Source organism: Montipora foliosa, chromosome 11 (genome assembly GCF_036669935.1).
Source record: "Montipora foliosa isolate CH-2021 chromosome 11, ASM3666993v2, whole genome shotgun sequence".
In the NCBI taxonomy this organism is placed as follows: Eukaryota; Metazoa; Cnidaria; class Anthozoa; order Scleractinia; family Acroporidae; genus Montipora; species Montipora foliosa.
In genome coordinates this window covers 49,911,866-49,926,865 of record NC_090879.1, presented here as the reverse complement: position 1 = coordinate 49,926,865, position 15,000 = coordinate 49,911,866, and the positions used below count along the sequence as shown (strand labels likewise).

General features: G+C 38.1%; 1 protein-coding gene across 2 annotated transcripts in view; it reads left to right on the top strand.

The window, feature by feature from the left end:
• LOC137975861 (ataxin-2-like protein) overlaps nt 1-15,000 on the top strand; it is a 35,959-nt gene that overhangs the window by 12,962 nt on the left and 7,997 nt on the right. For both annotated transcript variants that reach the window (XM_068823063.1, XM_068823062.1), the window contains exons 7-18: nt 1-64; nt 1,355-1,417; nt 4,116-4,204; nt 4,710-4,782; nt 4,967-5,072; nt 6,092-6,165; nt 7,118-7,253; nt 8,114-8,142; nt 11,293-11,368; nt 12,154-12,217; nt 13,649-13,712; nt 14,452-14,632. The exon at nt 1-64 is cut by the window's left edge and continues 7 nt beyond it. In XM_068823063.1, coding sequence (XP_068679164.1) covers nt 1-64; nt 1,355-1,417; nt 4,116-4,204; nt 4,710-4,782; nt 4,967-5,072; nt 6,092-6,165; nt 7,118-7,253; nt 8,114-8,142; nt 11,293-11,368; nt 12,154-12,217; nt 13,649-13,712; nt 14,452-14,632 — 1,019 coding nt within the window. The remainder of the gene's footprint in view (nt 65-1,354; nt 1,418-4,115; nt 4,205-4,709; nt 4,783-4,966; nt 5,073-6,091; nt 6,166-7,117; nt 7,254-8,113; nt 8,143-11,292; nt 11,369-12,153; nt 12,218-13,648; nt 13,713-14,451; nt 14,633-15,000) is intronic.

The following is a 15,000-nucleotide window of genomic DNA, read 5'->3' as shown; positions in this document are numbered from 1 at the left end:
TACAGATGAGGCAATTGCTGGCTCAAAGCATACCAACGGTCAGGCGATTGAGCGACCCCTTGAGGTACATAATTCTTTTCCTTTTTTTTGCATTTGAACAGCCCCTCCATTTATTATTATTATTATTATTATTATTATTATTATTATTATTATTATTATTATTATTATTATTATTATTATTATTATTATTGTCATCATCATTGTTGTAGTCTCCGTCTCAATCGTTGTTGTTGGTGTCATAGTTGGTATTGTCGTTATGAAATGCTGCTGGTGAACCTTGGATCGCATCATTCTTGGGGTCATCAATATGAATGGTTTAGGGATTATCAGATGAGGATAAGTTCCATCATGTCTCAAGAAGGCATGGTGGTAGTTTACTCTGACTATACTGCTCCTTATCTTATGATCAACCTGACGTCACTTTTTCATGTGCAATAAATTATATCCACAGTATTATACACTTTTGGCACAAGATTCAGGGGGTATCATGAAGGAGATTGATTTGTCTAATTCACAAATAGACTATTTCTCAATCCCATAATGCAATACATTTGGGGGGTTCTTTACAACAACAAAAAATACAAGTTACATGTATTTCACCCTGCAAGCAGAGCCTTTCTTTTGCTTGCTCGATTTTGGCTTTCTCGAGAAAGGCTCTGCATGAATCGGGTAAGATCTTTATTGAATATGCGCTGCATGTTGCCAGGATACAGTCTCGAACCCAAGCCTAATATGCCAGATCTCGCCGCCATCTTGGTTTTTCATGGTACAGCGGGCTCAATTATAACCATCGGTTTTGTCACTAAATGGACGCTCGCACTGGAATAACCGGTTTGATGAGAGAAAACAAGACTGACTAGTCCAGAAGCTCGGCCTGCGGCGGCTTCAAAGAGTTGACGCGATTCGGGCAGAGCCTACTTTTCTCCTCCTCAGTGAAGAAAAAGACAAAAGGAGGCTCTGCTCGCAGGGTGCATGTATTTACTCTTAGGACTTTATCATGCTTTGAAGTGAACTGAATATCCATTGTTTTAATGCAAATGACCCCCCAAAAATACCAAGTAGGCCATTTCTAAGCTACTAGCCAAAAGGCTCTTTATAATTTACGTTCTTCAACCTCTTTTCAAAATGACTCTGTCCAAAGTCCTTCCTGTGAAGAATTTTCTTATAAATTAACATACAGACATGTCTCTATAGTAACATCATTGTATTACATGTAGTTTAATTAATAGCATAAAATACCCTTGCTGGATCAATACAGGTAGTTATTATTATTGATGGGAAGTCCGAGGGGATATCCAAGAATAGCTCTCCCTTTAAATATTTTATTATTTGCATTGTTATTGCTACTTTGTAGAAATGGGTACCCCAGGAAGGAGATCCACGTGTCGGTGGAGGCCTAGAAGATAACATAAAAGTGGTAAAGGTTCTGTTTCTATTTCAAAATTAAAGGAAATGAACAGATTAGTGTAGTAGTCATTTTTTGTATCTGACATTTACTGGTTTGTTTTCTTATAATTTATGGTTTATTTTTCATGTGATTGAGTCTGGTGGGTTTAAGCACACAGATAAAATGACTGTTTACCTGTAAGCTTGCAAGTAGCTGATTGTTTTTCGGCCTGTGTTTGGTTGTAGTTTTCAGCAATGTAAATAAGCTGGTGGTTAGAACCTGTTGATTTGGCCATGCATGGTTGACCATACCAGCCATTTGCTATCTTAGGTCATTGATCATGTTTAAAGCATCCAAGATGGCCATTGTGTAGAGTGTTGCTAGTTCTTTTGATATTTTGATGCTTGGTTAGTGTGGTTTCTTCAGCAACTTGTTTTAACCAAAATGGTTTTTTCACACACCATCTGACATGTCATTATCTTGGTGGACACCTGAATCATTAATTGTGATGATTGATCTGGATTTTGCTTAAAAAAGATAGCATTCTTGATTTATTGAAACCTTTGTGGCATAAAATCATTTTCAAGTGTGGTATAAGGCTTTGGCTTGAGCCATCTCTGTTAAGTGACTGTAATCAAAATCATCAGAGTCAATGAGCTCTTCATTCAGTGGAAGGCATTAAGTGTCATGGCTGTAAGCTTCATTGTCATGGGCCAAAGACTAACTCAATTTGGAAGCAGTGATGTGGAAGTTGAAGTCGATGTGAAGGTATTGAATAACTTGGTAAACACAGCAAGACTTGACAATTGCATGGAATTTGCATGTACGGCTGTTTGAGTTGTGATGTAACAAGCATGTTCCATTGAAGAGCTGGCCTCAGTTGTTCAAAAGGTGAATAATGCTATCCGGCGGACAAACACTAGGAGAACTGATTGAGTTATTCAGTGGATAGTGATTTATCCGGCGGATAGCGCTATCCACCCTTTGAACAACTGGGGCTTGATATTTTTTCAATGGTGACTCAAGAATACACAGAAAAGAATCAGAGGGCTCCTCTGCAGCAGTCGAACATACAGTATGACCTTCCAATTAGTTTGGATGTTCTACCACTAAGCTATACATTGCAGAAGACTCTTTGAAGCTACACGTAGGGCATTAATTTAAAACTAGGTTCCATGCAGTCATTTTTCTGTAATCGTTTTGTTTTTTGGTGATGCGCAGATTACATCAAAATGTGTTGTGAACTCAGCACTGATGTGCTGATGTACATGTACAATGTAATTATGACCTGCAGGGAAGTGAGCTGACATAATGTACTTTTGTACCTTGTCATGACGTGACTCCTTTGTACACCATCAGAGGGATAACATGCTCATGAGGAGAAGGGGTCAATTTTATTTTTAATAAGAATTGCTACACATCGAATGATTAACCTAAACAAATTTATGCAGTAATTGTAAGTGGTTTCCCATTGACTAGTAGAAAAGTTAGCAGTTTAATTATTGGGGCTCAAAGGGCTGATGGAATACTGGTAAGATTTTGGGGAAAGTGCAACAATGGGGTACATGTACTGTACAGTACCTGTTCGGGTTAGCATTATTTTTATGTTGGGATAAATCCAGCAGTTTGTCTTTACTTAGAGAGCAGAGTTTTGTGGACACTTAGTGGTGTCTACATTGAGTTTTGCTGCAACACAAGTCAACCGGGAGCCAGAGTCAACCACAAGTCATGAGTCAACCTAGTCAAGATCGAGTCAGGTGGAAGAATTTTTGTCCAGGATCCAAACTACTGGCATTTCTTAAGGGAAATGTCCAGCTCACAGACTCACAGTTAATTCAGCAACTGGACAAGGCCTTGTCATTATTAAGGCACTAGTACTGCAAGAGGGTATTAGGAGTTTGAAATACAACTCTCCGTGATCACTTCAGTTACCAGTCACGCTTCAATCGACATGAATTTCACCAGAAGTGTAGCAATTCTACACTCTGCTATCTGCCATCTTGTTCTTGTCACATGATCCTATATTTTGCCCTTATCAGTCTCTTTCTACGTGGTTTTCAAATTGCCCTTACCTTTGTTGTCTTTTACCATTATCCTCTTGCCTCACATTAAAAAAAAAAGGTTTCCCACTGTTTTATTTCCATGATTTAGCCCTTCAAAAGATGTTTGCTTCATGACCTGAACGGCAAAAATCATTTTTGTGGGTAAAGTCGTTTCTAGTTTTCTGTGAAAATCATTGCGAGAATGGAGGTAATGCAAATTTATTTTGTACCACTTTCGAAGGAAAAAATCCTTTCCTGTCAAATGATGAGTTAATCAAGGACTACATTTCCCATGTTGTCACATCCAATTTCTGTTAGTTATTATTGGAAATTGATTGAAGTCATAACCAAGAATCGCAAAAGAAATGTCAAGGTTTAGTTCGTTTTCGTGACCTTGCCAAGTGGAGCAAAGTTAGTAATTACCTTTGATGCCTGATAAAACTGGACTGGAAGATAGAAGAGAAAATTTAAATTCTTTTTTCAGCCTGACTCGATTTTGGCTCGAGGTTGACTGGTGACTCGTGGTCATAACTTGTCTGCATTTTATAAATGAGTGATGTTGAATTTGGGGAGGAGAGCAAGGCAAGGGAACCTTCTTAAATTGGTGTGCATCTAATTAAAGTACCTGCATTTGTTGACATACATGTGTACATTTATGTTCCCATGTGTGTAACATTTAATTTCAGAATGGATGGTCAGCTGATGAAATGTTCAAAACAAATCAAGAAAAGTTTGGAGTCACTTCTACCTACAGTGAAACCCTGGAGCAATATACGTGAGTATTCTCTTGTTCCTTCAAGTATTATAATTGTGTTGGGAACATGTGTTCAAAGCCTGATTAAGTTATCCCTGGATTACAGAAAACTTGAATTATTGGGGTTTTTTTTTTCTGATTACAAAGATTCCAGGAGACTCTTAGCTTTTGAAATTGAGTAGGCTTTTGGTTTTCTACAACATAAAAGTACAAGATAAACTGATTGACTCCTGAACCATCCCACTGACAAGGAAATTGTGGATAAATGTTAGTTGGCTTTTGAACAAATGGTGTGGGAAATCACTGGTTACTTACGATCAAACCTGGTCAATCGTACCCCTGAAGGTTTTGTTGGTTGTTGCTGGCATTACACATGGTTAAACCATGACTGGCATTTTTAGAAGCAAAAAGGTCAAGTGGCTCTTTATAGAGGGAAAGGGTCAGACATGGGCCAAATTTGTTTGTTTCTACAGCATTCACCAGAGTGTAGATCTTTCTTTGATATCGTTTATTCTCTGTGTGTCAGAATGCCACTCCCAAAAGACAGCACCCGTGAAATGGAGCTTAGAGCAGAGCAGACTGCTCGTGAGATTGAACAGGTTGGTTGCATTTATAATTTTCAATGCTTTTTTTTCTTCAAGCTTAGCAGTGACTATAAACCTATTGACCCCTCAAGGAAACTCCCAGTTGACAAGTTGGACAGAGTAATATCTCTTAATTCTTGTTCCCACGAGTCAGTGGGTTAAGTTAACTCAAGCAAGCCCTTTTGTTCTTTTGTCACAGTCATATGGCCATAGCCACCGTCAAGAAGTTGACAGTGGACGCACTGAGGAAGAAACTTTTGCATCTGTCATTAGGCCAAAGACGACAGCTCTGGCATCATTGCCAAGTAAGTTTACCTTTCAAGATTCTGCTATACAAACCAGAAGCAAATGTGCATTATTTTTGGAGAAACGTAATTATTGTACTGTACAGTAGCTTTATTTTCACAAATCAAACCAGCCCATGATGTCATTTCAGTGCTCAACTTTCAGGAAAAAATCTAGGGGCCAGCGGGCCCTAAGTTTTCAGATTTGGTCGCCAGCTCGAATATTTTAGTGGCCAAAAAATTGAACAAAAGAGAGGCTACCATAAACTGAGGAAATAGTATCCTGAGTTTCAACTAAAGGTGCTCAAAAACGGCCGACACATCGCCTATTCGCTCGTTTACGAATTTAAATAATTTTGACAGTGGTACATTTTTTAAAAATTCTATTCAGATGATTCTTCATGAACAAAAATTCCTTTTCTTTCAGGTTACTTCTGAGAGCCCGTCTACACTAATGCGTTTTCAAAAACCTCCGGCTTCATGAAAACAGATAAAAAGATCTGCGTCCGCACTAGCGTTTTCACATCGTATTCGGCCGTCCACTGGAGACTGAAAACGGAGATCTAAAGATGGATTTTTGTTACCAGGCTTTGTTTTCATCTTGGTGCGCGGGAAACTGTGAGGCATGCATGAGGTTATGACGTCATATGTATTAAAAAAAACCTCCGTTTTTGCCTTCCACTCTAGAACGATAGACCACCTTTTCTAAAGTCTCCACTTTCAAAAGCATTCTCAAAAACCTACATATTTGTGGACCTCCGTTTTTGAAACCTCAGTTTTCGATCATTCAGTGGGGACGATTATGTATATAAATGGAGGTTTTCAAAGATGCAGTAGTGTGGACAGAGGCTAAGAATTACAGTTGTCAATGGAAAAAGTGCTACGGTACACCCGTAAGCTGGAAACCAATTATAGTACTGAGTAAACACAAGGCTCAATTTTCACTGTAAGTGCACTACTCACAATAATGAAACAACTGAGTGTGAGCACAGTTTACATGTAATGTGCATAATGTAGACCCTAAATTGCATCTTTTTCAGCAAATTCGCCTCCAGTTACTTCAGTAGCTGAAAGGCAAGAGGTCGCTGTAAATTCAAATTCCCCTTGCAGCACTGTAAGTATAATAATTTATTTATACTCCATTAATTTTGTTGCCCAATTCATTAAATAGAACACAGTGTTAAAAAGATGCAGAGGATCATGGTACCATGTGCTCATACAGGGGTATGATGGGATTACATCATTTATAATTTTTGACCTGTCCCTACAAGGAACAGACTCTTGCAGCGTTAAAAAGTGGTTCAAAGCACAAATACTGCACATGTAATCGGATTTCTACCTGATGTCTTCTCATATATTCCTCACTTCATTTGTTTATATAATTTCAATTATACTGGCAGGCTGCTTCCTGGCCCTGGTATAATTGGGATTTGAGGACAGAAACAAAGAAAAAGCAGCCATGTTGGAGGAGTGAAATATTCTTTTGGGAATTGAACTCTAGTTTTATGAAAATTTCTTCCTTTTGTTTTAGTATGCAAATATGACTGCTGGTCACATGAGCGTAAACACTGTACCTGTATTTTGTACCAGTTGTGACCCTAACCCTGTATATGCCAGATGTTTGTTTTGTATCTTGATCAAATCAACTGGTCTGCCCGGAATGGGAAGGAAGAAAGTGTTATTGAAAGCTGTTGTTTCCTGACGAAAAACTTGGCAAAGAACTTCTTTCCAAATAGCAGCAGGTCTAAAACACAGGTGTACATGTCACTGTGCTACAGATAAGTAAACAACACAAAGAGTGTCTCCTAGTCCTAATCGCTCTACAACAAAGTTTTTCGGGTGTAGGGGAAATGTTTGGCTTACAGTAGCTGTTCATCAGTGGAGCAGGGACTTCTTGTCGTAATCAGTGGAATGTGATCTGTGTTTTAGACCCACCTTCAAAATAATTTTATTATTTTCAATGCCATGTAGACACACTTCTTATTTTTCTTGTTGCTGTAGTTTTTGAAAGTGCTTGTTGGGTTATTCTCAACAATAAATAAAAACTGTTTGTTCTAATCTGTCAGCCGGATAATTGTGGCACAAGCAGAAGTGTTGCTTTAAGTTCAACTGCTGACAGCAGAGTTGGCAATGAAAGCAAAGTATTATCCAATGAAGATGCATCTTCTGGTAGAAGTCCTGTGATGAATGAGGCCATTAAAGGTACACACATTGTAATGCGCAAGGCTTTAAATAAAATTACAAGTTGGTGGCTTGTTTGAGTAGAGTAACCAACTACTGACTGTATCATCAAAGAGCCTCACCACCGTGTAACTGACGACAGCTGAAGCTTGCCCAAATTGTCTATTTTTGCGCCATCTCAGATCACGTGATGTGAGTGCTGTCAGGATAGCGTGGTTAGAGGAGAAATTTTCATGGATTTTCTGTCACTTGTGTAGCACCCCTTTTCTTTCTACTCTGTGGTCCTGAAGGCTGGACAAGGTTAAAGTTCTGTTAATTTTTAGTTTTCACTCTCGTTTATCTTTGTATTTATTTTCTGTATGAACTTATTTGAGCAAATGTTATTCACTTGATTGTGGCCTCATTAGCATTTTTCTCTTGACGTTGTTTTCTTTTGTTTTGTCCCAGTCAATGCTTCCAGTTATAACTACGACTGGTTTGTTTGATCGTGTGTAGTTAAACACACCCACCCCTTTAGGGGTGTCTGTGGACACACCATTTTCAAAAGAATGCTCCCAAATGCAATATTGGTGGTCATGTTTAGAAGACTTCATGTTGTCACTGGTTAATGTATTTTTAATCTTACGTGTATGTGTGAAAGAATCTGCAATTAATTTTTTCGATTTAGGGGCGAAAAGTTGTTTACTTCTGTGTAAAGTAGCGGACACATTGGCTGTCGGTACTTACTGAAACCACTGAATGCGATAGCTGATTAATTTTAACTGAAACTAATGGCATGCATTATTAATTATATTTTTATGTTTTTTGTCCTTGTTGTACATGTACTGTACTGCATGAATGGGCATTTATCCTAATGTTTTGAAATATTTTTTTATGTGCAGATCTTAAGGAATTTTCCTCAAACTTTAAGGTACAGTATGTACTGAATTTCTTATAATAATAAGTTGTGAGGTCATGGGTTCAAACCCTGTTGAAATCCTGAATTTTTCAGGCTTCTCTGCGCAATTGCTAAAATTGCATTCACAACTGCAAGGATCATAGTTTCACTTGATTTTATATCCGCTGTTCAATACATGATTCATTTCATCTATCATTCCATTCATTGATTCATTCATCGTGTGAACATATGAACCCACAAATGACCAGCTCCCAACATCAGTGGCTTCATAGCTCAGTTGGTTAGAGCATCGCACCAGCATCATGAGGTCATGAGTTCAAACCCCAATGAAGTCCTGAATTTTTCAGGCTTCTCTACGCAACTTCTAAAATTGCGTTCACAACTGCAAGGATCAAAATCGAGGATCAAGGATCAAAATCGACTCTAGATCAATAACATCCGGGCGGATACCTTCGTATAGGGATAACCTCTGGTATCTCTCCCTTTCATTCTATTGAATGAATAAAGTTGGTGTTATTATTATTATTATTTTTTTTTATTTATTTTTTATTTTTTTATTTTTCACTTCATTTTATATCTGATGTTCAACATATGATTTATTTCATGTATCATTTTGTTCATTGTTTAAATCTGTAGTATATCATTATGACTTTACCAGTCACTCTAGTGTTGTCTCAGTTTTTTTCTGGATGAAGAAAGCAAAGGATTATGCACATTCAGGAAAAAATTATGTCTCCCAAAACTACTTATCAAAGTGTGAGCCCTTCACCTCTCCTAAGCAGAGGAATGGATTTTCAACAAAGCTACACAAAATTAATAGGACATTGCTCTTTTCATAAGTTTATTTGATTCATCTGTAATTTCTGTTTAGAAAATGAAGCAAAATCATATCATTGTAAGTTAGGTAACGTTATATACATTAGAATAAATCAGGCGGGGATAAACAAAACAATGAACAAAATTTAAATAAACAGTTTTGCTTAAATGGAGTCATTTTGAGTGTTCAGAGTCGGTCTCTTTTTTCTTATTAAAGCATCTCATAAATGTAAAGTAAAGTAAAGTAAAGTAGACCTTATTTAACGTCGATAACTCGTAACAGTAACTTTTAATCACTGACAAACCTGAGGTCGACGGTGCGCTCATTTTACTTCCCCCTCACCATCAGTGCTCCGTTTTACGGGTATTTAAAGCTACTAGCTACCCGGAAAGGAAAGGAGTCGAAACAAGGATGCGAGATCCGGGAATCGAACTCAGGACCTCTTGCACCAAGGCCGCGCACTAACCGACTGTGCCATCCTTGCTCCTAAAATAAGGCACTCAAACTTTCCGCGGCATTTCTTTAGGGTGGTACAATTTGTAAATTGCTCGTGAAGATTGTTGGATCTTTGGTTTTGTTTGTCCTTCAGGTGTTTACCGATGACAGGATATTTATGCTCCTCAATTCACAGCTGGAGATGACGGCTTATTGATTCTACTTATAAGAGATCTCAAGCCTCCCAAAACCAAACCCAAAACCGTATTAAGCCATTCAACAGCCCTTTACTAATAACCTTGCCTTTCATACTGTAGATCAGAAATCCACCCACTCCATGCGCAGGCAACTGAGCGACCTTGGGAAATAAATCAACCATGAATTACTACCAGTTTTCACTAGTAGGGAAGTCTCTGAAGATTTGAAAGTTACAGAAACAAAGCCCTTTCAGCATTTGTAAATCAACAATGCGTTGTGTATGAAATTTCAATGTAATTTGTGTGATTCAAATTGTATAGGCTACACAAGCCGTCATCTCCACCTGCGCATTGAGGAGCATAAATATTCTGTCATCGGTAAATACCTGAATGACAAACACAACCAAAGATACAACAATCTTCATGAGCAATTTACCACCTTAAAGAAATGCAGTGGAAAGTTTGAGTGCCTTATTTATAAGATGCTTTTAAGGACGGTGCCTACTATTGTTATTGCGCATCTCGAGACACTCGGATTTCTTATCGGCGATGCTTATTAATAAAGGAATATTTTTGCGCAGTTCAAATCTATTCGGAGAAAGCAGAACTTAACAAGTGCTCTTGGTATCCAAAAAGAAAATTGGGGGTAACCATGCATTTTTCAGAGATACATGTAATTAAGCTTCAATTTGCAAAAGAATGCCGTTCATAGCTTTGTATTTTAAAGCTTTTTACAAATATTGTTGATTAATTATTGTCGAAAAAAGCATGGTTACCCCCAATTTTCTTTTTGGATTTGAATATCACTTGTTAAGATCAGCTTTCCCCGCACATTCAGTAAACCACGCAAAAATATCTTTGAATTAGTAGGCACTGTCCTTAATAAGAAAAAAGAGACCCACTCTGAACTCTCAAAATGACTCCATTCCGGTGAAGCTGTTTGTTTAAATTTTGTTCATTATTTTGTTTATCCCCACCTCATTTCAGGGCTCTAAATTGCGACCAATACAGTCGCATTTGCGACTAAATTTTTCCCTTTGCGACTAAAATATCTAGAGAAGTTGCAAATTTGCGACTTGTTGTCACCTTCGCTGTTTCGAAACAAAAGGGTTAGCAGTTGCCACTTTGCTGCTACTTTTGCTAAAATAAATAAAGAAATGACAAAATTATTTTGTTTCTCGCTGTGAATTTTCTCTGAAGATAGCGTAATTGTAGAGTAATTTAGCTGCGATGTTACGTGCACAGCTCCATTTCTTCGATCATTCGCCATTTTCAGCGGTTTCTTTACACACAAGTATTGCGGGCTCATATTTTTTGCTAAACCACTGACAACACAATGCAGCGCGGCGATTTTGCGACTAAAATTTGCGAAATTGCGACTAAATTTTCATATCTTATCGCAAAATGCGACTGGATTTTTTCGTTAATTTCGAGCCCTGCATTTATTCTAAAGTATTTTCCCACTCTATCCTTTATATAACATTACCTAACTTACAATAATTTGCATTTGATAATGGTGACATGTCGTTGCAGAAACGTCATGTTTTTATCTCAATACTCTTTATTCTTAAATGTTTTTCAAAACCTGTTGTTGTTGTTGTTGTTGTTGTTGTTATTATTATTATTATTATTATTATTATTATTACGGCTGTATTTTAATGTCATGTTACATGTACTTATTATAGTACTTATTATTTTTTTACTATGTGATAGTTGGCAAAACCTAAAAAAGTAAAAGAAGTACCAGCTGAACCTGAGACTGCAGAACAAGCTCTTTCCTCATCAAGTAGTGAGTCGTGTTTGCTTTTAATTTGATGGATTTTTACTGTAAATCCTCTATTTGGCACATGTGAATGGGATGTTGGTGCTTAATGCATGTAGAGAGGAGGGCTTATATGATGAAGGTTGTAGCTTAGAGTTTTTACCGATTGGGAGTGAGGTTTCTGGAGGACGGCCTGGGGTTCTGGGGTGCTATACTGCTATACTGCTTTTTCTAACAACCAGAAGATGGCATCAATTCTCCACAAAGAACTTGATGGCAAAGTGGAAAAGCTCACGCTCATGAAGTTGGAAGTCATGCAGCCAAAGATCAAAAACTCGAAGTTCCAGCATGTGAATAAACCAGAATGGATCAGTCCACTCGAAGTGTTGCTGTCTTGATTAATAATTATTAATACACTGTATCATTTATTGATTTGGTTCTGAAGAATAAGCAGAGGGTGGGGGGAGGGGCTTAAGAGAGAGGAGGGGTTTAATACCTTTTTTCACCTGAAAAGTGGGGGCTATTTGAGAGGGGGGAGGTTAATAGATGATTTACAATGTTTAAACATTGATTTATCGATAATTCAACCCGGCATCCAATATTTCATCCCTCAAAATCTACTCTGCATTGTGGTGTGAAGATGCAGATTTCATTTTCTGGTTGAATAAATAAATAATAATTTTGTGAATAAGCAAGAATGATTGGTTGTTAAAAATTGCAACACAGAAAATTTCATAACTCATGGTTACTGTTATTATCATTGTTGATGTTATCATTTTAATTTTTCATTTTCTGTATGGATTAAATTTCAGAAACTCCCCCTCCTGAAACAGTTAAAGCTGGAGAAAGCAAAACATCCCAATCTCCTGAAGACAGGTATTGTCATTCTCCTTATTACCATTGCTGTTCATGTTTCACATCATTAAGGAGTATCTGCTGAGCATTATCGACTGGTGAATGCTATAAGGGATAGACCAGAGGGACATTGGACATCTCGTGATATTCCCATGTACTGTATTCAAGTATTTCGTATAGCTCTGATCAACAGTGTTTAATTTAAAGCACCCATTCCGAATAGCGCTGATCTACAAATATTTAAGTCTTAAGCACCCATTTTAAACCGTTTAGCTTTCAATTTTGGTGATGGGTATCTATTTAAATAATTTATTATGAAAACTCGCACTTGCTTCTCGGCTTGCTTCGATGGTCTAGTGATTGTCAATGATGCAAATGCTGCTTATGGTCCAGGTGCAACCCTCTCGACCTTCATGTCCTTTAAAAACCTTGGACCCATCAAGTGAATTTAGTTAACTGTTGAGGTTCCTTAAAGAACAAGTTCGCATTTAGCGACCATAGTTTGATGCGCCTTGCAGCCGCAAGATGGCGGGATTCCATGTCCTGAGGGCAGAAATCTTGAATTGATCCCCTTTTTCACTCAGAAATCTTGAATTTTTTTTAACTTCTTGCATTGACTTTTTGTTCATTTTTGGACAATGTAGAGATAATTGTAAATAAAATCTGTTTCTGAAAAGAAAAGTAGGCGTCACCGAACATCCAAGATCGTTAAATCCAAGCAAAGCTATAGCAACGGCCATCTCCCCTATCATTGTTCATTGTAGTACTTAGCGCGCACTTGATGCATGACATGGCATGTGAATTTGCGTGCGCTGTAAGGATGCGCAGTAGCAATTGGCGCGAACGTCCTTAAACAGTACTTATGTACTGTAACATTATTATGGAGATGGTTATGAAACTCGACAATTTTCTTTGTTTTATTTTTTTGTTTGCTGTTTTGGCCCTGACCTTGCACAAACCACACCCTTGTTCTAAAAGAGAGCCAATCAAAAAGTTTCGATTAATGTATTTAGGTCTCAGTTGTAAACCAAGGTCAGTAGATTTGGCATGGTCAGAGCCAAGTTAACATGAAGTGTGATGTCATTGTTCTCTCTTTTGAAGTTTCCAGAGCTTTATAACCAGTCAATTGACAATGTATAATAATTATTATGAAATATGCATAATACCAGTAGCACATTAATTTTCTTTATTGGGCCGTCATTAATTTGATGATTGTGAAACTTAAATTCCAATGATTGCTTTAGTTTTTCACTGCTGCCAGTCTCTGCAGCAGAATAGATTTAAGGGTTACGTCCAGCACTGTGATTGTCTGATCTTGATCGCCTTTTTCACTTTCTGCTTTTAAGTCTGCCAACTATTGCTGCGATAGTTGAAACTTGAACTTCAGAGTGTGCAAAGTTATAAAAGTTTACGAAGTTAACATGAAAATAATGCAGAGTCTGTCTTTTGTAGCATTTTAGCAAAATCGAAATTGAATCCGCTGGCCAAAGAATTCAAATGTACTCCCAAGTCTCAGGTATGTAAAAGTCTAACATCAAGCAAAGTTATGCTTACTTCATTTCCTATGGTCTAGTCCCATGATGCTTAATTCTTCATTATGCGTTACGGGGAAAGTGGAGCAGGGAGATTCAGTATGTAATTATTGACAAATCGTGTACTACGCTCCGCAAAACGGTTGCTAATTATTTGAAAGTGTCATAGCATGGTTGATTCTTAATTATGCAAACATGGCTGAGTTATTCATTGCTGTGCTGGGCACCCCGGCTGAGCTGGCGTGGTTATAGGAGTGCAAAGGGCTCCTCATTTTTTCTTTGAGATGCCATCAAAAGGTTACCCTCAGTATGTCCCTGCCATGCATTTAATACTCCTGGGTGAATAGAGACAGTGTGTAGCAAAGTTTTTTTTTTTTTCCCATGAGGAAACAACACTGTACCAGAGCTAGGCTTTAAACAAGGAACCTGGCAGCTTTTGGGTATTGTGTCACATGTAAACAAGTTTTACATTGCAATGGTGGCCTAAGTTGACAAGTATGCATTCATGGAGGAAGTGTGTTGTAATGCATACAATCAACTGTTAGGAGAGAGGTAGAGGGATAGAGTGGGGAGGTACAGGTAAAGTGGGATGGGAAGGTAAGGGGATGGGAAATAAGGGAGTTCTGTCAGCATGAGAGTAACAATGACATTGGAAGATACAAGTGATGCTTCCACAAGTTAATTGCCCTTGACGACAAGTCTCTAAATTTGCTCTATTTTTAGAAGCCTACCCCGTCTCCTCAGTCAGCACAGTTCGTCCCAGTGGTTCCAGCACAGCCATTCTCTCCAACATCTATGCGACCTCCCTCAGTGCCTGGTGCATCACCATATTCACAGCAAGTGGTGATGGTTGCACCACAACAGTTTCCTCAGATGTACAGGGGCAAGGGGCCCTACAACAAAGGTTAGTTTGACCACTGTTGGATGTGTTTTCATGGTTTGCATTTGTGACATACTACTGTACTGTGCCAACGAGCATGGAGTACTCTAATCATATGCTCGTCCAAACTTTCCCAATGCACTTTCTTCGTTCTCGTTACGTCCACAGCAATCCACTTACATGTATATCCAGAAATGCCAGTACAGTAATTAGATGCTACATTGTTAGGTTGGGTAAATGTATCCTCCAATCGTTACTTGAGGAGCATAGTTTCAGGGACACTGACGTCTGATCATTGGACACTGGTGATGTTGAATTTGGGAGAAGAGCAAGTGGACATTTGAAAATTGATATGCATTTCATTACCTGCATTTCTGAACACATCTGACACC